This window comes from Amblyomma maculatum, chromosome 6, assembly GCF_055883805.1.
Source record: "Amblyomma maculatum isolate TAMU_Amacu chromosome 6, ASM5588380v1, whole genome shotgun sequence".
Classification (NCBI taxonomy): Eukaryota; Metazoa; Arthropoda; class Arachnida; order Ixodida; family Ixodidae; genus Amblyomma; species Amblyomma maculatum.
Genome location: NC_139349.1, coordinates 101,126,933 through 101,150,334, shown reverse-complemented (window position 1 = coordinate 101,150,334; position 23,402 = coordinate 101,126,933). Strand labels below are relative to the sequence as shown.

The window sequence follows — 23,402 nt, the reverse complement described above, 5'->3', positions numbered from 1 at the left end:
CGAGTTTCCATAATGCTAAGATACTTTTGAGGATGCTTTGACGCATTTCGAGAAACTGTTAGGAAAGCTAGAGGGATGAAATATATCCATAAAAATAGGTTTGACTTAGCTCACAGGTGAACCCAAAGTTCCACTGTTTTGCCGCCCTGTTTTTCCATGTTGCCAAGCAAGTGGAAGAAATAAACGAGGCGGTATAAGCTGCTCCAGGGCATTTCACTCTTTCCCATATTGGTGAAAGATATTTCATCCATCCATCAGATTACGGTGGCCGGCAGTCTCACCTTGTTCGAGAGTTTGAGCAGGACAGTGTTGCTCTCCTTGCACGAGAAAGGCACCGTGCACTCCTCAGTGTCAGCATACCTAGCCAACAGCTCCAGCCTTTGCACCTCTTTGGGCCAGAACGGCACGCACTGTTGACGATCGAGAGAAACACCACCCGGTGAGACATTCCACAGTGGTCATGTTTAGCTTGGTAATGGAAGTGTGTACTCACTGCACCAGGTAATACTTTCATCCATGCTGAGTTCTCAGTGTACTCCTTGATTTCGATGGCGCTCTAGGAATATATAAAGTAGCACCACAAAAATAGTTAGTGCAGATGTCAAGGCACCATCCAAGTTCACAACAGCACACTCATTAGAAGATTTCACAATTTATTAACGCGAAAGCGTTACTTCACTATGTTCACAGATTTCTGTCCGCAGACCCTGTCCGCAGACCCTGTTTGCAGACCGTATCCGCAGACCGCGTCCACAAAATCGTGTCCGCAGCAGTTGTGGGTAATTGAGAAGTGGTAGAGGTTAATGAGTGGTGTCAATTGATAGAGGCTGACGAAATGTTGCTGCAGAAAAAATAATTAGGCCAATAAGTTAATTAGGTAAATAATTAGAATAACTTGTTCACAAGAAAGGAAAGGTGCAGTGTCTGCCACACTTGTTCTGTGGACACCTGACGCCGTAAGGGAAGGGAGGAAGGTCGGAGTGAAAGCAAAAAGAGAGAAACAGGTGCTGTAGTGGATATGACGCCAGGAATTTGATGTCACGCAACCGGAAGTAGAGCCGAAAAAGGCCATAGGAAGGGATTGCCGTGCAATTTGAAAGTACCAAAGACTAAAATGAGCAAACAAGAAGTGAATTAAGCTACTAGAAGCAACCAGAAGCAACCAAGAGCAGCATCCGTGCTTTCGCTTCTGCAGTGCTCTAATTTTCTTTTCGTTATTATAGTATGACCATGAAGTGAGCCAATAACCAATGGTTCAAGGTGTGTAAAGCATAAAAACTACAATCAGGGTTATTTCTTTTTTTTGTGCAAAAGCACTGATTTGACAAAACTGTCTAATGCTTGTATGTCTACCTGTAGTGCTTTCACAGGGGAAAAAAAAAAAGTTTGAGCAGAGCGGATTCGAACCGAGGAATTTCTCATGGGGAATAAGTACGAAACACTAGTTATCGCTGTAGACAATCGCCCAGCGTGAAGACTGCATATGAAGCTTTCGCACATCCTACTTAATTTCACTATGTTAAAACCCTAACATATTTAGTTCACAAATTTATTTTGTTAATGAATGCAGATATTAGAAAAATGTGTATTCAAGTTATAATATGGGTACAGGTGGTAAGTGCTAGGAGACTTATGAAATGAATGATAACGATGACACCATAGATGACTGCTACTGTCACGAACCTGTCACTAAACAAACACAAGCAATTGTATCAGCCTATGAGTGACGAGTGATAAGGTGGATTAGTGACTGAAGGGGAGTAGTGCAGTACTCAGAATCACAATCCAGGTGAGATAATCCGGTACTTTGCATAATACGGTATATGGATACGGTAATACGGATAATACGGTACTTTGCATCAGTGACAATGACAACCACACTAGCCTAACGGTGGTGTCGTGCAACCAAGGGGGAATGAGAATAGCACGTCTAGTGCCATTATAAACTGCTCCCACTTTGTCATACAAGACTGCATCTTCAGCGTGAAGGACGTACCTTGCAATTATTCAGGACAAGGTAGTACGGCGTAAAGGTGACGATCCTTGTCAGACCGGTGGCACTGAGTGTGATGCCAACGCTCAGCTAAAAAAAAAGAAAAAGAAAGCTGTTACAGCACTGCAGAGAGATACTACTGTCTTGCTGATTTTTCTCTCTACTCTGACATATATATATATATTTTTTTTATTGTGATTAACACCCCGAGAACACATGTGCAGAGCCGATGTGGCTCTCAATGTGGCTCTCGATGTGCAACCATAACGAAGTGCACGCACCAAGTAGGAGTTGCCATCCTTGGATTTGGCTATTATGGTACCCGAGCTCCCAACGGCATCCAGGGAGAACCGTTCAGACCACTCAGAGTTGAAGATTTTTATGGCAGCCTGCGAAGATAGACACAAAGAAAAATCTGAGAGCTAACTGCATGGATTAAAAAAAAAAAAAAGTTGCTGCTCACAATACTGCATGTAAACACAAAAAAGAAGTATGTCAACTACAACCAATTAGTTTCAAGCTAGCCAAACCATAAGCAGAATCAGGCTATTAAGGTGAGAAGACAAGATGCACAGATGATTTTCCTGTTCCGGACTACTTGCTGACAGGTCTTGGCTTCAACTCTTGACTGGAAGTAGCCTTATGGTCATATGACACTGCAAGCTCCCACCATCATCTGCTTTAGCAGGCGATGCCAACCATCTGTTGCCACGACGCAGTTCTCTTGCAATGATGCCGCATGCACGTCTATCTCCTGGCGAGTGTGTAATACTAAATGCAGATAACAGAGGCGCGTATCAATCGTTGCTTTTCGTGAATGGAGCGAGACATGCCTGAATGCGATGGGTTTGCAGAACTCAGTTTGGCAAGGGGGTTTGCTTTTCGTTGCTGCTCACAAAGTTCTTTCAAGGAACGCCTAGCTGACTGCGCTCGAAAGCAGACGAAAGCGTCTGCAAAAGCATTTACAACAAGCATTAGCTGTTCCAGCACACAGTGGTTCACTAGCCATGATTTAAGGGACATGTGCTGAAAAGATCGGTACATAGGCGAACTTCTGGACAGCACAAACAATCTGTGCTCCGGACTCCCGACACTTCCCAGTGTAGTGGAATTCAAGACAAGAAAGCGAAGATGCAACATTCCGATGTTTTACCATTGCTTAGAGACCAGCTGCGGAGCTTTTATAATTGTTCATAACGCATAATATCGTCTGCAGGAAAACAAAAAGTATTCAGAATGTGCACGAGTCTAACTCAATATGGCCACCAGCACGGTGCTATTTTTCTGGGAGCTGTACTGGTGGGCGGAGCTTCTGGGCTGGCTGAGAAAAATCGAACGCTGGAATGCTGTCAGCAAGTTGTCCGGGACTGCCCGGAACTAGAAAGCGAACGTGCCCGCAGAGAAAAGGTGAAGTTCAGCAGGAACACTATAATTTAGGAACATCTTCCTCATCTTACCTTTTTCTTTGTGAACAAGGTCTTGGAACGATAGGAGAACAGTACAGGGCCTTCAAAAGAAGCAGGGTGGTTGATCCCAGCAGAATCTTCCGTCTGCAGTGCCAACCACCAGAAAGCAAGACAAGGGCATCAGACACCAAGACGACGCTATAGCCCAAACACAAAGCGAAGCTACGAATCAAGAAAACAGAAAATGGAAAAGGAACAGAATCTGGGGAAGCCTACATATGACTTGCAGTTAAATCTCTGAAATAATAAACAGAAGCAATTGCCAATACCTTCAGAAACTATGTATCACTGTACATTTTACAAGATGGGAGCAAGCTATTAGCAACCCAATAGGTAGTAAACATCCCTACTTCCCAGTATGATTAGAAAGCATTTTTACAATTTTAACCTAATAGGTAACAAACATTCCTACTTTCCAGTATTAGAAAGCATTTTTACAATTTTCCTACCGGATGGCAAAACTAGAAATATAAGACTATTCTTTTTCTTTAATCATCAGAGGCATGGAAAGGAAATTTTCCTGAAACGTCTAATGACATAGAGCTAGGAATAGCCAATATAAACATGCTAAAAGATGGTTACCTCGTGCAAATCCTTATGCATGAAGAGTGCGGCGTCACAGTGACACAAATTCAATAAAAAGCACAACAGACCGTTGACACGACACTAAACATACAGTGCTAGTTAAGTACTTGTGAAGCATCACATACAAGCAGCACAACGTCAAATTATAGGCATGCATAAGCGCTAAATAGCTTATACTGCTGAATATCACAACAGACTTAGGTAACAAAAGTGACAGAATTGCATAAATACACATCACATCATTTCCATCACTTGCACATGGCCTATCTGATAACTCTACTACACACTTTCGGCAGGCAGTGACGTCCACCATGCTTCTTTCAAGCTATTAAAGAAAAAAAAAAAAAAAGAACACAGGAATGAACAGGTGCTAACAGGGCATGCCACTCACAGGTGCAACCAAAGAAATGTGTGCATGTATGTGCCCATACTTAACATCCATGCAAACATTTACGTTCTACCTTTCCTGGACTCTCTTCCTTTTCAAAAGACGACTGAGACATTAGAGACCTACTTCTCTCTTCTCCCGGCTAGCACATGTTAGTTAAGGAAGGAAAAGGAAAAAAAAAAATGTGATGAGGCACTCTGGAACCATAACACAAGCCTGAGCAAGACAGCTGTCACTGAGCACAAACGGGGGTTAGTGTGTGATTTAAGTTTTGCGAGACTACCTTCCGGTGCTTACAGAGCACTAAAGTAACAGGGCAAAGGGCTTCCCGCAAGGAAATGTATAAAGTATAATTTAATTCTGAAATCACAACTTTCATTTTGTCATGTAAAAGAATGTGAAGAGTATTCTGGTTACCTATAATCGAAGATGGTAAACAAAGGAAGAAGGCATGTTTCTGCTCTGGTTAGGATTATTTCAATTAACCCAAACTTTGAATGGCCTCTGGCTCCTGTGAAGTTATAATGAGTGCTGTTTGTGTGATAAGGCAATTGCTGGCAGATGACGCCTTTCTGGCCTGCTCAAGATTCATGACATTGCACGATAATCAGCTCCATTTGACTGGGTGCCAAGCGTTGATGCAGCTTCGTGTAATAAATAACCAGAGCTAATTCGTGACTTCATTAACCATGCACTGAGTGCAGGTGCGAATGAGCCGCAATTACACAACTGACAGCTACACAAGAGAACAGTAAGTTCGAGACTTTCCACGTTAGTAACCCGCATCAATGGCGCTTTAGCAGAAAATCATGTTCTAGCTTTGAGACACACGCTCCAACTTAAAACGGCACTGACAGAGCCATCCAAATATATATACGTTATGACTCCCCAACAGAACGGCTTGGGACACACTTTAAGACAAGGCACTAAACACAGATGTGAATGTTAGCGTTAGGGGAGTCGTGATAAATCGCACAGCAAGCATGAAGAAAAATGTGCTCTCTGACAATGAGCGATCAGTGAGTCTTCTGCAGCAAAGCGACCACTGTTCCAGAAATACTGTTCCTGAACTTTTACAAGGCTCCAATAACTTGACCTACTTTAAGACCAATCTTCACCAACTAGTGGCTCCAATGAAGAAAGGTTATCGTTACTAGCACATGTAACTTTGCAATTCAAGTTTTTATTTTTAAATATTTTGCCACTTTTTCTTTTGTGAATACATATGTACTTTTACTCACACAACAGCTCAAAATCTTTCACCATCAAATTATTTACTCATCGAGTGTAGTAATATTTTTTTTCAGTAACCACATCACCTCGCAGATGCTAAACTGATGTTTGTGACGTTAAGTGTGCAGACTCCTTGACGATGGCAGACAAAGATGTAACTCAATTTCGTTCTTTTGTGGTCACAAAAAAGTAAACTTCTCTAATATCTATTTGCTTCTAACTTCTTTTAATATGAAATGACCTTTGACTCTCGCAGTTTTCAAGAACAGGGGGAAAAAAAAATATCCACGGTAAATTTTTCGTTTTTCGTAGTGCAGCGTTATCATTTCACAACACAGCATTCGGAGCGTTGGCACTGCACCCGGCCACATTTTACACAGCCAATACTTACGAGTCTCTTAAAGACTTTAGTGGGAACATGACTCCCTTTGATATAAGGGCTGTCATACTTATTCACTTGGTGATGAGATCGCTTCCTTTCCTGGATGGCGGGAAGCTCAATCATAATCCTCTGATAAGACGCGCAAAACAAGACAACACCTTTTTAAGAGGTGGGCCCAAAATTGTTGCTTCGACCTAACATATTGCAAATGTGAAGGGCGCGTTACTGACGTTACTGAGCAGTGAGGCTAGTGCCCGTCACAAACGTTTTAAAAAGTTGACAATGCTCAGAAACGTTATCACGACCACCAACAGCCGGGGGTATGCGTTTGTCCTATACCAGCTACAACCATCTTATCCAAGAAACTTCCTTAGTATCTCCCGTCAAGTTATGAACCACGAAAAGTGAGGAAGCAAATTAGTTTGTAAGCGACTCCGGATCCCCACTGAAGGGACATGCTGCTGAGGCAGTTAACTGTTAACCGTGTGCCAAGGATGCTACTGAAATGTAAGTCATTGCCGAGTCAGCCGCCGATGCTTGTTAGCACGCCTGCCTCGTTTCGTTTACCTTCGCTCCCACAGACGAAGCTTTCCCAGGGGAAGAGCGTTCACTGGATACCATTCCACGAGAGGAACGACGATGAGTCTAGTTAAGAACGCGAGAGCCGTAATCAGGGGCTCGAGACATACAAGGCGCTGGACAGGGTCAGGCTTAGCACACGCCCTTGTCCAAAAGTGAGGACAACAAAAAGGTCAGATTACCGCTAGCTAGCACTGACTGGTCTGACAGAGTTTCATCAGACGTGAGCCCTAGCTGAGAGATTTTAATCCTTTCGAATTTTAACCAACTACACAGATCAATTTGTGAGTAGCCCTTCTCCAAATAGAGTACACATTAGTACCACTCCCAAAACAAACGTGATAGCAATTAAGTTTTCAGTCCCATTTTATTTCTGTGTTTGCATCAGTTTCATCGCTGCATTTGTCAGCACATCGGCCGAAGCTCAATGGTTATTGAGGTAGAATCCCAAATTTTTCGAATTAGCCAAGGGACCATTTACAAATTTGACTCCTGTGAGTAGTGCACTGTGATCCTTTGTAGTCACATGACTTCTATGACATCCCCATAATTGTCTTGACTAATTACGAAATTTCATCTCTCATAGTGGCATGGTTTTGGTGTGATGGGAACTCTAATGCTATCACATTATCATCATAAGTTAATGTGTCCCTACCCAGTACTAGAACATTCAAGGCCTATATTTCTAATAGATCCCCTGAAAATACACAAATAGATTCAGTTACTAAAGCAGACAGTCGGTTCTCTGCTCTTTGTATTATATGTCAGGAACAAGTCCACTTCCATCCGTTACTGACTTATGCTAAGAAATATTTAATACAAATGTGTTCGCTAATTCACACTGCTTTTTTTCACTTTGCTTAGCCTTCCTTTCAACAGCACGGGACTACTGGCAGGATAATTAATGGTCGTTACACAGTTTTCTTTTGGCGGATATGGTAAACAGACTGACAACTTGAGAATGACAATCGAATGTGCTCTGACCCATTATTATTTTCCCGGTAAAGACAACGCCCTAATACAAACAGATGCACCAACCGTCGAGGACCCAGCATGTTTTTTTCTTTTAATCTATCATCATCATCATCAGCCTGATTATACCCACTGCAGGGCGAAGGCCTCTCCCATATTTCTCCACTTAACCCGGTTCTGTGCTAGCTGCATCCACTTGACCCCTGCGAACTTAATCTCATCCGCCCACCTAACTTTCTGCCTCCCCCTGCTACGCTTTCCTTCCCTTGGAATCCAGTTTGTTACCCTCAGCGACCATCGGTTATCCTTTCTTCGCACTACATGTCCTGCCCATGTCCATTTCTTCTTCTTAATTTCCACTAGAATGTCATTAAAGGTGGATTCACACGACGGACCGAATAGCGAAGCGATCGGTCACGTGACCTCTGATCCGAGGTCCGTCCGTCCGCGGCGAGCATTCACACGGTGGGAGAGAATAGCAGACGACAGAGCGGACTTACTCTTTCTCCCAGGCACTGCGCGAGAGGAGAGCCTTGTTCTGGCGCGCTGTTATCGAGGGTAGCCTACCATGGACGATGCATGGACGGTGGGTGAATGCGCGGGTTGCGGCGGCCTACAGCTACTGCTGCTGCGCCGTTTTGCCAAAGTATTGTGGTGACTGTTTCGCTCGATGTGGTATACTACGCAGGCAGTTCTCTGCAGTGCAAACGATCGCGCTTACTCTATGAGAGCTGCATGAAAATACTGCTTTCAACCCTTGGAAGACGACCATTCGGACTGCCCCTATGCTCCCGGTACGTGCCAAATGCCAAAACGCTTGAGGAAAGCGATGAATACATTCAAGCGACTGCTCTGTGCAGTCACAAAACTCACGCATTCGGTATCGCGCAGTGCAAGAGCCTGTCACTGTAAATTCTGTGAAAACCATGTACTGCGAATGAAGGCAAAAACAGGCTAGTTCGACTCCAAAATAGAAACGACTGCCGTCAGTCGTCAGAAGCCGCTTCTCGCTTTCCTACAGCGTTTTAGTGCAATGTATGTTATGTTGTCTATGCTTGGGCACCGGGAGCATAGCTGAAAAGCGTTCCGCGAGAGAAATAAATAAATAAAAAAATGTCTTGTCCGTGAAGGATCCGAATTGTGAAAAGGACTCTCGACCTTGTCGCGAATTGCTGCTCGCGGACTGAAGCGAAGCAGCGGAAATCACTGACGTAGGGCCACGTCACAGCGAATCGTGAGAGCGATTCGCGATTTGGTCCGCCGTGTGAATCCACCTTAACTTGCGTTATTTCTCTGACCCACTCTGCACGCTTTCTATCTCTTAATGTTACCCCTACCATTTTTCGTTCCATACTCGTCATTAAAAAATAAAATGAAAAGAATCAGTTTTGTTTCTTTCTTACTGGCTTACTTGCACAAAAGCTCTCATCGACATTTGCACAACTCACTGACACATCTCCTCCAGCTCAACTCAACACAAAATGATAAACAAACACATCAATCGGATGAATGCCGTATAGTCTCGGTTATAGGACAAAGGTCTCTATAAGCAGACAAACTGCCTGCACCTCATAACAACCGTTTCTATTCCTAGCGTACGAATGTGTTTTCATTTTTGTGAAATAGTTAGTGCTCTACTATCCCTTCCTCAGCTTATTACCACAACCCTCTGTACCCCAATTTGATGACAAACTTGGCTCCTTTTCTAACTAAGAGCAGTATGTGTTCTCCAGTATATAACTTCTTCCTGGCCAACATTGCTTGTGCTGTGTCATTAGACTGTCTGTGTGTGGTTTTTTTTTTTTGTGCTTAACTTCTTAAAGCTCAGTATGTGTTCTCCAAGGCTAAAACACAGCTGAAAATAAAACAAAATAATAATAATAAAAAAGAAAAACCTTGCTGGCCACACAACACTCAAAACACACCTTTGTTGTTATCACTCAGCTAAACACTCAAAATAGCAATATCTCAAAAATGAGAGGGAGGAATAAACCCTCTCCAATCCAGATTCAAGTGAACAGATAAATCTGCACTAACCTTGTAGGAGATGTCTACGGTTGTTTTGTTTACCATCCAGAAGGGACAATACAGCCCCAACACAATGCAGTTGTTGGTCGTTTCCACGTGCATGCCCAAATCCTGCAAAAGTTGTGCACACTCTTCAGCTAAAGCCATTACAAGTAACACCAGCTAACCCAGTCTATTTTTACCATGCTTTCGAGCACATCTGAAACAGCAGCTGCACACTGCAGCACACTTGATGATAAAATACTGAATAAGGGTGAATGATTATTTAAAATGTCGAATTCCGATCAAATTTGTGAGCTATTCGATTCATATTCGAAAAACTTCGCTCGGCTTCATGCGGGTCCTTCCTGCACAAAAAGTTGGCATAAAAAATCTTGTATAATATTTATACTGGATTTTTCAGTACGGTGTACGCTTTTGCGCAGTTCTAGTTTAACTCTATTTGCAAATACCACGTGGCTCATGAAATAAGACGAACAGTGTTTGCTATTTCTTGATTTTCAATTTTTTATTTTCTCTTATCAGATAGTATTTTCCTCCATATTCGTATTCAATTCGTATCCGAATACAGTAAAACCTCGTTGATAAGTTTTTTTTTAAATGCAAGAAAAAAACGTATTATCCGGGAAAACGTATGATCCAAACTCACCTTGATTTCTGAAAATCAAGACTCGAAACGATATGCAAGGGCATTTATTTCCATTCTGACTACTTAAAGCAGCCGACCAGCGTTCGCTGATGAAGGGTGCGACCATTAGCAAAGTAGAGCTGCTTTTCTAGCTCACGCATGTTTTTATCTGCAGCGCTGTTCTCTTTGTCGCGGAAAAAACTCCGCAGCACATCAAGTCCGGCGGCGGCCTGGGCGAAAGTAGTCAGGATGTCCTCGTCGTCGTCTTGGTCGCTATCAGACGCTTCACTGCCTCGTACCTCGGCCACAATTTCGGCTACGCTTTGCGACTCGCTGGTCGGCACGTTGTCGTCGACAGCAACTAAATATGCAAATAAGCCATCGGCACCGGTTGACCGAAACTCTTGTTCGTCGATCTCTGCACTGTCGTTGCTGGGCTCCTGGGTCTCCTCGGCCCCTGGCACGCGCCGAAAACCGCACTTGTGAAAGCAGTTACGCACAGTTTCGCTTGTTACGCTTTCCCACGAACTGATCAAGTAGTGCATTGCGTCTAGCAACGACAAATTCCCCGGGTCCTGCTGTTGTGAAACACGAACCAGGAATCGCCGCACAATGCACTTTCTATACAAGTGTTTCACGTTTTTTATAATCCCGGCGTCTAAGGGCTGCAGATGACTCGTGTTGCTCGGAAGAAAAATGACGCGGACTTTCGAAGAAAAGAAGTGTCCTTCGGGTGGGCCGCGCAATTGTCTAGAAACAGCAGCCCGTTCCTTCCTCTCGATCCGAGTCGTCCGTCGAGGTACCGAAGGAACACTTCAAAAATGCTGCACGTCATCCACGCCTTTGTGTTATTTTTATATACACAAGGCAAATGTGCGATATTGCGCAAACAGCGCAGCTTCTTGGCTTTCCCAATTACCCAAGGCTTGAGCATATCGCTCCCATCTTTATTGCAGCATAAAAGGACCATTACACGGTCTTTGCTTACTTTGCCGCCGTGACAATCGTCGCCTTTCAGGCACAGCGTTTTGTTCGGTTGTACCTTTAAGAACAGTCCCAGTTCATCAGCATTGTACACGCCTCGTGGATCGTGTGCATCCAAATTTCAGGCAGTAACGAAATCCAGTTTTCGATGTCAGCTGGATTAACACTTGCCGCTTCGCCGTTCACTTGGCGATACGCGATGGCATGCCGAGCACGAAAGCGGCTAATCCAGCCATTCGAGGCGGTGAAGTCATCAATTTCAAGCACATCTGCAATTTCCAATGCTATGTCGCGAAGAATACTTCCGTCAAAGTTGACACCGGACGCCCTCGCTTGTTTGAACCACTTCACAAGTGCTTCTTCCAGCTCCCCATGCCTGGCTCCACGGGCCTGTTTTGTCCCTGCGCCAAACACCAACACGTTGCCTTCGATCTCCTTCCGCTTCGACACGATCGTGTTGACAGTTGATGCTGGCAGTCCGAGGTCATTTGCAATGTTGATTCGCTTCTTTTTCGGATTTGCGTCGACGACTGCCAAGATGTTCAACTTCTCCTTCAAGGACAACGGCTTACGCTTACTAGACGCCGTGGCAGCCAGCAAACGACGCGGGAAGGTGGAAATGAGAATCGGTAGCTAATGCTATTCGTCCGATCGCAGGGTGGTGGGAACTGAGGATGATAGTAGCAATAGTAGTGTCTGGGAGCTTTAAAAGTAGGCAATCTTGAAAATAACCCGCGTCGGCCAAAACAAAGCTGCATAGTCAAACCTGCGGTAGATTAGGAGATAAAATTTTGACAGGCTTGTGCGTCCCGATTACGCAACCAGATCTTGTGGCGCTGTTTACCGGCTATAAAAGCAACCAGAGTGGTGCTCGCTTGACTGGCGGAAACCAAGCGATATCGCGAGCGCTTTCTGTTTGCTGCATACAGTGAACATACTAACTCTGCTAGGAATTGGAGGGACTGAAGGAGGTGGGGCACATGGAGGAAGGAAAAGCTAGGAGGAAGCATGACGTCACGCGGCCAGCCTTCGCAAGCCAAGCATCGATGAAGCCGCTTCCTCCCCCGTTTTTTTGCTCTCCTAGTTAGACCCAATGTTTTGACGTCGGTGCGTTTTAGTGCGCGCGGCTGTCAGCTGCACCGTGGTCTGCTGTGTGGGCTGCTGTGTGGGCTGCTGGGTGCTGCGCGCGCGGCGGACCCCGCGCTACCCGCGCAGTGCCGACTCGCATATTCACGCAGTAGTAGATATCACCGCACGCTATCACGTGGTCTAACATGTAGGGGCCGACTCGCTCCCTTTTATTTTTTATGGCTAGGCTTCACGGATATTGCCGCACGCTTCCTCCTCCATGGTGGGGCAGCGCCGTTGACATGCGACCGCGCCGAGTGGAGCACTGCGGAGAAACCGCCACGGCGGCGATTTACGCCTTGCCAAATCGTTTTCTTCTTTTCGTCGCAAAACGTATCGTTTCGCTAAAGTCTGAACGTATTTACCGGGAAATCGTGCAATCCGGGAACGTATAAACCGGGAAACAAATACATGCAACTTTATGGGGCATTTTTTCGTGCTCTCGATTTGGATCGTATGAACCGGGAAATCGTACGAACCGGGAACGTATCAACGAGGTTCTACTGTAGTTCAATATTCGCGCACCCCTAATAACAAATGCTTGAAGGCAGCTAAGAACCACTTCAGCCTAATTTAGCAGCAGATGATTTAAGACTGCAACAGATATATATATGTATATATATCTGTTATATAGATATAGATAGATATACCGATATAGATATATCTGAGTGATGCATTTAACTACCACTACATTCTCCCGGCTACGCCATTAAGGAAGCGGATACAAAAACAACTTAAAACATGCTTCTTTATCGCAGAGAAAATTTAAGAACCAATTTTTATCGCTTTCTTCTGCCAGAAATCCTGCCATCCTACTGTTCCTCAGCAATACAGTTTTCCTAACTATCAATGGCTAAAAGCTGAGAAGGAACTGGTAATGTGAAGAAAATTGAGTCTCACCATCTGAAGACCTTCAGCAGTTTCGAAAGTCAGCACTGAGAGTTCATCCATTGTAGCTTCCAAGCTCGTTGAGCAGGACCACTCCATGTCTCTGTACCCAAGCAGCTATGAAAAAATATTACAACACAATAATGCGCCTTGGAATCAAATCTCACCCTAAGAAGCCCACAAGCAATTTTGCCAATGTGTATCTTTTTTTCTCAGTTTTTTTGTTACTCTTTACAGGCTTTGACTACAATAGGGTTCCCCGTGTGAGGATATTTGAACACTGCTTAGCTTTTAGCATGCATTTACATAGCTTTAGCTCCATCTAATGTTCAAGTCTAACCGGATTTTCATAAATTTTCTTAAGTGCTGCGATGTGCATTTATAGCATTGTAATGGTACATTCAGAGTGGTAGAGCTTTTTTCCTCACGTGTTTAGACACCGTATCAAGATCGCTGAAAACAAGCGAGTATTTTTTTGTTTTTGTTCTATTTGTATTTATTTGTACTGTCATGCTGCGGCTCACATTTAGTAAATCTTTACTGTTTAAGTTGGATAAGTGAACATTGTGCACTTCCTGTTGAACACTGCTAACCTGGAATAGGAGCATTTGTCAAGTAACGAGCCTGCAGACACTGCTTTGTACAGATAAACGAATTAAGATATAAGAGTAGACGGAACATAATGCGATGAATGCTTGGTTAAAGCCTTGCTTTGTACCACTGCCATCTACATCATAATCGCTACCACCACTGTCAACCGTAACAAAAATATCTGGAGGTCATTTAAGCTACGCCTTTGAGGATATGACACGAGAGCATTATTGGCTGCAGTCTGCGGCTCCCCATGTGGATTCTCGTTCATGCACGCGCACTCAGCTACTCTCTTATCGTTAATGCTTTAATCTGCGTCTTTGTTATTTCATATATACTCATCATCATGGAGTCATAAGCTACAACGTTATGCAGAGGACTTTTTTTACCAAGCCGTACAAAACACGCCTGCAGACCTACAGACAGCGTGCGTGACTCGGATTCAAGAATCTCGAGTTCGATTTCTATTTTACCCTCCCAATTCAAAGGAGCTGCCCCAGTTGGCAGGTTCATCTTGACCATCTCATGTGGTCAAGAGATGTCACACAAACTGACTACTTGTCGATCAGTGCATGACCGCGTCACCTGCCAACTAGCCCCTGGCTGAGGCATGCTCGTCATTTTAGAATGTTAGCTTTACTAGTTAGTTTCTCAAGGTTATGTGACTCATTTGAATGGCAACCCAGCCTGGCCGTCATGTATATATACCACGCAAAACCAAGGTGGTACAGTACTACATGACCAAAATGAAACCACCCCATATGCCCACATGTCAGTGGTTAGCAACAACAAACTTGTAGCTAGCGGCGGTGCTCGAGCACTGCAGTTCAGACCTGTGCTTTCGTTTTGTTATAAATAATCCAGTCTGGCGAGCATCGAGGTTTGACTCCTTAGTACCACCATTTGTGTAAAATTTGAGGGCCACCCATTTGGCGCAGGTAGTTTGGGATGGTGTCAAACAATTCGGAGGGTCAGGGAGCATAAAACTGCTAGTCGAGTGGGAGCCTATAGTCTACGTGGGGAAATCACACTGGCGACCTTTGCTCTCCCAAACCATAAACCCCTGGGGAGCTTCAAACGGCCATTGTGACCCAGGATGTTGCAGATGATGTCAAACGATTCACCATTTCACCATTTTGCGCTGCACACATTGCTACGCAAATTTGGCTTGGCTCATAGCGTTCATTTTGGATATAACGAAGGAGTGTACCAGATATACCGAAGGTCAATATATATAGCAAAGGTAGGTATACACCATGTGAACCGGATATTAACAAGCTTGGTTACAGCACTGCTAAATCAGTTTATGCAACAGGAAAAGAAAACAACAACAGATTTCTACAAGTTATGCTCGATAATTTATCACTGCCTCAGTGTCGCCTCATTTTTCTAATTCACAGCACCAACACTGACTGTAGATTTCCTGCAGAAGAAGACCTTTAATGCTGTCCAGTTAAAACTACCACGCTGAATCCATCACAGAAAAAACAAAACAAAACAAAACAAAAAACTCAGTGATGCCAACCAGAAGAGGACCTGGCAGTTACCTGAAGCTGAAGAGTGGATTCTCCAATCTCTGCATTCCAGAGCTCCACTCCCTGCCCAGCTTCCAAACAGAACAATTTAGACATGTTCTGAAAGAAAGAACAGGAAAAAAAATAAATTACTTCAGCAATTTTTTTTGTAGGTAACAATGATAAAAGGAGTGGTAGGGTGGGGTGGAAGGGTGGAATGCGTGGGATGCGTGGGCATCTGCCATTGATGTTGACGGTGTAATTTAAACGGAAATTCTTTTTACAGCCCTCCTTGTAGAAGGGCACTGCAAGGTCAAGGGAGTCTCGCAGACAGGCACCACATAACCCCATCATAGTGAGCTCAGGAAAGCCGTCCTACCTCCAGTTTGACGTACAGGCTACAGGAGAGCAAATTCCGCACTAGCACGGTTGGCTGCAGCTCGATGCTAAAGAGAGGCATGGTGGAGATCTTGCCAATGCTCTCATCGAACTTCACAGGCTCTGTCTTTCCCGAAACCTGCAAGAATGCAAATGAGAAACTAGCTACTGGTTAGCTCTAGACAAGTCCTACACAAAAAACATGCAAAGAAAGAAGGGCATCAAGATGTAACTCTCGAATACACAAAACAATGTGAACGTGGGTCGAGGAGACCCCCGGTCTGCTAGCCAACATTTTAACAGGAGAACTTGTCTACTGCATGACCTGTTAAAAACATTTGGTGACCCATGGGAGTGAACTAATAAATCCCATTCTTCATTTGGTCTAAACTTCCCTTTTTCAATTTTTTTGTTGTTTGAGCACTTACGTTTATGTAGAAGAACTTGTTCTTATCCGTCTTGGAAGGACACTGCAGAACGCTGTTCTGAGCATGATCTGAGCTGTGGGGCTTCCACACAAATGGTTCCATAGACATTCTGTACCTGAAGGACCACAGAAGTAAGGCGTAAATGTGGCTGCTAATTCACAGTTAATATTTACTAAGGTTAATTTTATAAAAAGAAAAAAAGCATGCCAAGGAGTGAAAATCTAAAACCCATCTCAGAGACGTATTCAGCATATTTAGCACTAGTATTGACAGAACTTAGAGAGGTGCATAATTTAAAAAGTTAACGGGAATGCGCCCGAGAGTACAAAAGCTCCGAACTTGCACTGTCATTTTTAGAGATGTCTTTCGTTGAGGCAGAAATGACTGTAGTATTATACTCACACAGGCTCAAGCACAATCACTTGTTACGAAGTTACGAAGGTTGATCTGCTTGAACTTATATACAAGATGATTCTATCTATCTATGACAGACTTGCTCAGATCTACACTTGGATCTCTGTCAAGACTGATAATGAGGTCAACTAACAAACTTCGTCAGTAAGGTCAATGAATTTTAACCTGACAACACTACAGCTATGAAGTTAAAATGTCAGGAAAGTTTAAAATGCATGATTTTCCATCTGGCTGGCATTTAATGGCTCGAGACACTTACTTTTCACCTACAGGCTTGAAAAAGAGCTCATTGGTCTTCGTGTAAAGAGCACGCACGGGAAGGTGGAGAACTTTGTGTGGATCGATCACACCACACAAGAACACTTCGGAAACTTTTTCACCTTCGACCAGGTAGTACACCTCTATTGGAACAGACAGGTGGTTCACAATCTGCACAGAAAGAAAAAAAAAAAAAGAGCCACAAAAATTAATTACAAAGTATAAGAGCAGGCAGAAATTGAATTTTTGAACTTTTCCAACTTTTATGCAGTTCAGGCTTTCATTTTTCTTTTTTTTTCAATTAGAAGAATTAAACATGTTTTGTTGCAAGGCACGTTATGATACGACACCTCAATCCCTTCATGTACTATCAATATTTTCAGTTGTACAACACACTATATAGCAATCTGTAATTAATACAAATTAAAGGACTATGAACAGCTATTTACTAAAACCAAAAAACATGCCCGAGCAGTCCTCATCAGTCCTCATCAGTCCTCCATCAGTCCTCCATCCAGCACTCCATCAGTCCTCTTCTCAATGCAAGAATTAAGCTAGCTTCACTAACACCAAACTTATTGGGTATCGAAAATGATGCACATGATTCCCTATAGCAATCTGTAATTAATACAAATTAAAGGACTATGAACAGCTATTTACTAAAACCAAAAAACATGCCCGAGCAGTAGTGACTCCATCAGTTCTCTTCCCAATGCAAGAATTAAGCTAGCTTCACTAACACCAAACTTATTGGGTATCGAAAATGATGCACATGATTCCACAAATAAATCAGCGACATCACCTTGCAGACGGAATAGATCATGACCAGCTTGGAACCGTAGTGAGATGTGGTGTCCACAATGAAGGCCCAATCATCGCCTGGGTAAGTCTTGATGGGAAGCTTGAAATACCGCTTGTCAGCATAGGTCACACATACTTTCCTCACTGCTGACACATTAGCTTCCTTGATCTGCATAAAAAAAACAAAAAAAATCAAGGGAAGGGGAATAAGGCAAAGTCGCATTAAGAAGCGAAATCTTGGTCAATTCAAAAGTTAAAACTTGGCGGCAATGAAAACACATTCACACCAGTCTTGTACTTAGGAAATGTAATTTCGCAAACAAGAACAACTTTTTCTGCATTAATAGCATTGATCGCCTCAGTGCAATTAAATCGCAGTCTTGGAGTTTCAGTTACCTTGCGACTATGCCTGCTTTTCACAGACAAAATGTCACTGGAAGGACACAAGAGAATGTTAGTTACAATCTGTCTGTGCACTGCATTTTGGCAAATATAAAAGCTGCTAGGCGACTTTGCGAGAACCACCAAAATCAATCATCAGAACACTCTGCCTGTTATTCCCGCAAGCTATCACAAGGACATACCAGTCCTCAAACATTCACGCACGCACACACCCATATCCACATATGCGTACACACACACAGGTGTTGGTTTGGTTTGGTTTGTGGGGTTTAACGTCCCAAAGCGACTCAGGCTATGAGAGACGCCGTAGTGGAGGACTCCGGAAATTTCAACCAACTGGGGTTCTTTAACGTGCACTGACATCGCACAGCACACGGGCACCTTGCTTGTCGCCTCCATCGAAAGGCAGCCGCCGAGGCCGGGACAGGTGTGCATGCACATAGTATATACTTGGAAACACGTGCACATGTAGATACGCGCATGCCAAAGGTCCTACCAGTAAAGGTGTTTCAGTGATAACTAAAGGACCAAAGGGTAAGGGAAGCAATGATATTGCCGAATGGCAAGACATTTCGTTCAGCCACTATTTTTAGTATAATTACACTTGCCATCAACCCTACAAAAAGTGGCAGGCTTCTCATATTTCTAAAGCACCATACTGTTACTGGACAGCTGACATCACTGCACAGCCATTAGTGCAAAAGCACTTATCCAGAGGCTCAGAGCCTAGAAAGACCATTTAATGTGCAGGTGTCCACCAAAGAGTAAGGCAAATACTGTGCTTCTCTTTACCCCCAAAACAAACCAAGGATTCTTAGTTTAGTTTAGTTAATTTAGTTCATAGGCTTTAACATTCCAAAGCGAGTGCAGGCTATGAGAACCACCCTAGTGGAGGGCTAGCAATTTTGACCACATGGAGCTCTTTAACGTGCACTGACATCGCACAGCACATGGGTGCCTTGCTTTTCACCTCCATCAAAAAGCGGCTGCCAAAATTCTGCCGGGATTCAATCCCATGCCCATGGGTTCAGCAGTCAAGCGCCTAAACCACTGCACTGCAGTTTCGTCCAAGCTTTTGCTGGACACCTTTTAGGGCAATGCTGGACACCTTTTAGGGCAATGAAAGTCAGCCTCAAAGGCAGTTTGGGTAAAATTTTGATGAGCTAGTACGCAAGCAAAGCACTCTCAATTTTAGCCTAGATAGCTGGTGGCCATTTTCTATGTCCACGTCATTGCAAAAGCATGATGGTAAAAACTTCCACAATAATGACAAGTGCCATGCGAAGAAAGATACTATTATTCTTCAGAATTTGAACGAGAAATATTTTCCAAAATGCCAAGTACTACAGCGGAACCTCAAATTTGCAATTGCTTTGTTTGCCCCGCTGGGGTGGTGCAGTAGTAAGATGCCCGAATACTGTGCTGGAGTAGCCGGGTTCGATCCTGACTGCGGTGGATGCTTTTTGATGGAGGTGAAACGTAGAGGCGTCCGTACGCTGTGCGATGTCAGCGCACGTTAAAGATCCCCAGATGGTCGAAATTAATTCGTAGTCCTCCACTACGGCTCCTCTTTCTCTCTACCACTTTCACTCCCACCCTCCTCCCTTCCCTTACAGCGCGGTTCAGGTGTCCACGGAAACAAGTGTGACAGACATACTGCGCCTTTCCGTTCCGAAGAACCAATACTATTATTGTTATTATTATTATTATTTTATGTGAGCAACCAGCAGGGCGTTTTGTACCTGAATGGCAAAGTTTGCCTCGGTGACATTTTGCTGGCTTAACTCCACCAGGGTGCCCGAGAAGCGGCCTTTCTGCTCAGTGGTGGTCTCCCTGAAGGTTAGTTGCACCATGGCGTCGGGCTCCAGGATCACCTCGTCAATGTCGTCGTCAACGTTGGGAGCAGCAACCTAGAAAACACACGTTGAAGCCTGGTCAGCTCTGGTTAAGGAGGTATTGAGGAACGCTTTCAGCACGTGGCCTTTCACTAGAAATGAACAATATGTGAGCTCACCCGGAACGGTGTTCCTTCCAGGATGACATGAACGACAATGCCCAGGTAGTTCTTCACCACATAGGGGGCGTCCAGGCGTTTGTGCTCGACGGGCACCTTCACCAAGGCAGCACTGAATGCCTGTTAAAGAGACGTATAAGAAAAGCAGAATAAAAAGCAGTTGGTCTATTTCACTACCAACAGTAAATGCCAGTGAAGTGCTGAAGATTGCGTCTGGAATCATTAGAAATCCCAGCCACAACGTATCAAAGAAAACAGCTGCACATGTGCTTTCAGCGGTTGCTTGTTAAGATGCCAAACCGTCCCAAGCATCCTAAGATGTCACTCTATGTGACCAATTTTACATAGCCACTCCACACTGTCATATGCACAATTTGACATCAGGCTTTGTGAAGAGCATTCGGACTAGAATTAAAGGAGGATCTCAATATTTAAAGGACACAACGCTGATTTCTATCCTATAAGCACTATCTCCTGGCTTTTCCTTCTTGGCTATTACAAGCGAACATGGTCAGTTTTAGAGCCCAGCTTTTTGGCACCAGTTCCTGCGTTTCGCAGAGTCGCTGTCGGCGTTGTCCCTCGTAACCAGCTCCATAAATGAAATAAATCCTGTCTCCACAGGGAATCGAACCTCCATCCCTTGGATACCCAGTCGAGTGCTTTAACCAACTGTGCCACACCCGGGATCGTGAAAAGCACGACACACTTCTTGTCTACCGTGAGGATGATAGTAGCGATGACAATGGCACTGCAATTAGTGATAATGACAATGATGACATTAGCAATGACAATGACGGAGCATTTAGTTGATGATGACAATGAGAGTGAACGTGATGAAGCGTGTGCACTATCAACGCTTAGGCTTTTGCATTTCTGCATTGTGCAGGAAAGAGTCTTGCCGGCATCGCCGTGCTCCCGGCATAAAAGTGAATTCTGCTTAGAACGCTGGTGAACTTTGATGAGGTCAATGGAACGTTGGTTGTGTTCGATGCAACGCTCAGTAGCTCGCACCGCGCGAGCCGAAACACATAGTCGCTGCCGTTTGGCACTGTGAACTGCCTGCCTATATAAATAGTATATTCTCTGCCAATTTTTTTTGAGCCATGAGCGAGGCAACAGGTGGAAGTCCTTCGTCTGCCGCTGCATGCACAGTTACTCCGCCTAGTGCCACCGCCGCCTTTCCTGTTGTAGCGCAGGCCACATGTGTGTTTAGATAATTGTTAGTGGAGTGTTTCTTGAACGAATATGGTTGAAAAGTAAGAAGTTGTCTGTAATTGTGCATACATGTCTTGCTCAAATTCTTTGCCTCAATCTACCAAAAAACTGAAGCAGCTGATGAGCTATGCTCAAATTTCGCATTAGGAAGTAATGTAATCGTCGGCATTTTTAACCCCTTTCGTTACGGTTACCATCTGCAGATATAGCACATAGTTATCCGCAGTTTTGTCTTTCCATGCAAATTCTTGAGCTCCAGCTACAGCAGACGGATTTTCCGGTACCTTGCGGCTTGTATTTTCAATTGGTGTCCCAAGAACAGACATATTCTAGGCTCAAACAGTAGCTACAAATTATTATACCATAGGACACGGTGTCCCGGTCATATCATGAACCCAAGGAACACTTACCTCCCCGAGATCCTTGAGGACTTGAAGCATGGTCTGAGACACAGTCACCTCCAGGGTGTCTTCAACGAGAAGCTCGATGGAGAACATCGGAGGATGGTTGGCCGCATTGCGCTCCTCCTCATCGACCAGGTGCTTGTCGATCTGCACAACACACACAACTCGGCATTAGCCCCCATTTCTGATCCCAAAGCACAATAGCTTCCTGAAGAGCAAAAGGATCACAGAAGCCTCGAGAAAACACTGAGTAAAAAAATATTCGTCTCGAGAAAGGCTGAAAGTAACTGTGTGGTTACCAGAGGTATTACAAGTGTTTTCTGAACATATTTTTTAGGATATTTGACACAGTTGAACTTTGGTAAAGCAAACAGGTAAAAAATTTTAAAATAGCGATTGTTAAAAATATTTTAGAACAGTCTAATAAAGAAACTGCATAATGTATCGCAGACTACCTCAAATCTTGTACTCACGCCCCTCTCCCCAAAAAATACTGCTGTGCTTAGATGGTTAAAACGAATGATGCATTTTGAAAATTATACCCTTCAGGCACTAATTAAATTTTCTGAAAGGAAAAATTTTTTTTTTTCTTTAGCACCATGCACGATCAGTAGGCCAGGCAGAATTCAAATATAAAAGATTATGCGAAAATGTTTATATTTTATTCGCGTCCACATATGTAGACATGGCGCCTCAAAGCTGCTACATGTATGAAAACATTGCAACATTTTCTTCGTTAATCATTAAGGAAATCATTAAATGTTTTCCTCTGAGAATACCTTGACGTCTTCAAGACTTGGGACACCTGCACACTATCGGCATATTATGTACTGCTCTTGCAAAAATAACGTAGCGCCGCGGACAGAATGTGCCACTTTACCAATCTCGGTATTAAGACACTGTGTCCACATTTGTGGACACGAAACTGAAAGTCCGCTGAAGCACTTATTCTATGTCGAAGATAATGAAATCTGGCATGCAACATCAACATTCCCTTATTAACACATTCATTGCCATAAATAGTATTATTAGGCATAGGTTTAAACAGAGGCATGCAAAAATAAGAGCTACTGATTCGCCCTGCTGTAAAACACTGCGATGTCCACCTTTAATTGCTGTTTAAACAACAAGAGATGGCGCCACATACTCGACAGGACGGGTCCAAATGTTACAGGTGCCAAATCTGAAAGCAGAAATTCGCATTTTGTGCAAAGATATAATGAAATTTGGGTCACGTCCACATATGTGGATGCAGCGCCTAAAGGGGTTATGAAAATTATTGAAACCGAATCAATATGTTATTAATTTTTCATAATTCTCATCCATGGCCTCTAAGGCAGGATGACATGGCAAGGCTGAGGCAAGTTTAGCAACCTTGCCTTGGTGCCAGAGCTCAGAAGCCATGTCTCACATGAGTTACCATCCGCTCCATATCCTGAGATGTCTTATTCTTTTCATCATCAATAGACCACAAGTTAACACAGTAACAGGCGCTGGCACTGGTTCTCCAATATTTCACATTACTGCCAATTTTGTATGATTATTTCCAAAAGCAGCATATATTCGATCTAATACTCATTTTGTATGCAGTTAAGCACTATTACCACTCAATCTGCATTTCATTCATATTCAATGGCTGTATTATGTGTGCGGAAAACTAGATCACAATCCGTAAGCTACCTTGCTTACGGGTGAATCTGGTGTACTCTAATCATACACCTTTCACTTA

The 23,402-nt window shown here is 43.8% G+C and overlaps 1 protein-coding gene across 2 annotated transcripts in view; it reads right to left on the bottom strand.

Annotated features, from left to right (window-relative positions):
* The window catches only part of Vps13 (vacuolar protein sorting 13C), a 120,436-nt gene that overhangs the window by 26,018 nt on the left and 71,016 nt on the right, over positions 1-23,402 (bottom strand). Inside the window, exons 42-57 of one of the 2 annotated variants that reach the window (XM_084607199.1) lie at positions 21,680-21,820; positions 20,055-20,174; positions 19,783-19,950; positions 17,640-17,807; positions 16,839-17,008; positions 16,166-16,280; positions 15,739-15,876; positions 15,393-15,479; positions 13,267-13,371; positions 9,636-9,737; positions 4,506-4,574; positions 3,451-3,543; positions 2,275-2,382; positions 1,997-2,083; positions 494-556; positions 282-410 (exon numbers count right to left, since the gene is read on the bottom strand). In XM_084607199.1, coding sequence (XP_084463325.1) covers positions 282-410; positions 494-556; positions 1,997-2,083; positions 2,275-2,382; positions 3,451-3,543; positions 4,506-4,574; positions 9,636-9,737; positions 13,267-13,371; positions 15,393-15,479; positions 15,739-15,876; positions 16,166-16,280; positions 16,839-17,008; positions 17,640-17,807; positions 19,783-19,950; positions 20,055-20,174; positions 21,680-21,820 — 1,863 coding nt within the window. The remainder of the gene's footprint in view (positions 1-281; positions 411-493; positions 557-1,996; positions 2,084-2,274; positions 2,383-3,450; positions 3,544-4,505; positions 4,575-9,635; positions 9,738-13,266; positions 13,372-15,392; positions 15,480-15,738; positions 15,877-16,165; positions 16,281-16,838; positions 17,009-17,639; positions 17,808-19,782; positions 19,951-20,054; positions 20,175-21,679; positions 21,821-23,402) is intronic. The other variant, XM_084607198.1, reaches the window with a different exon arrangement.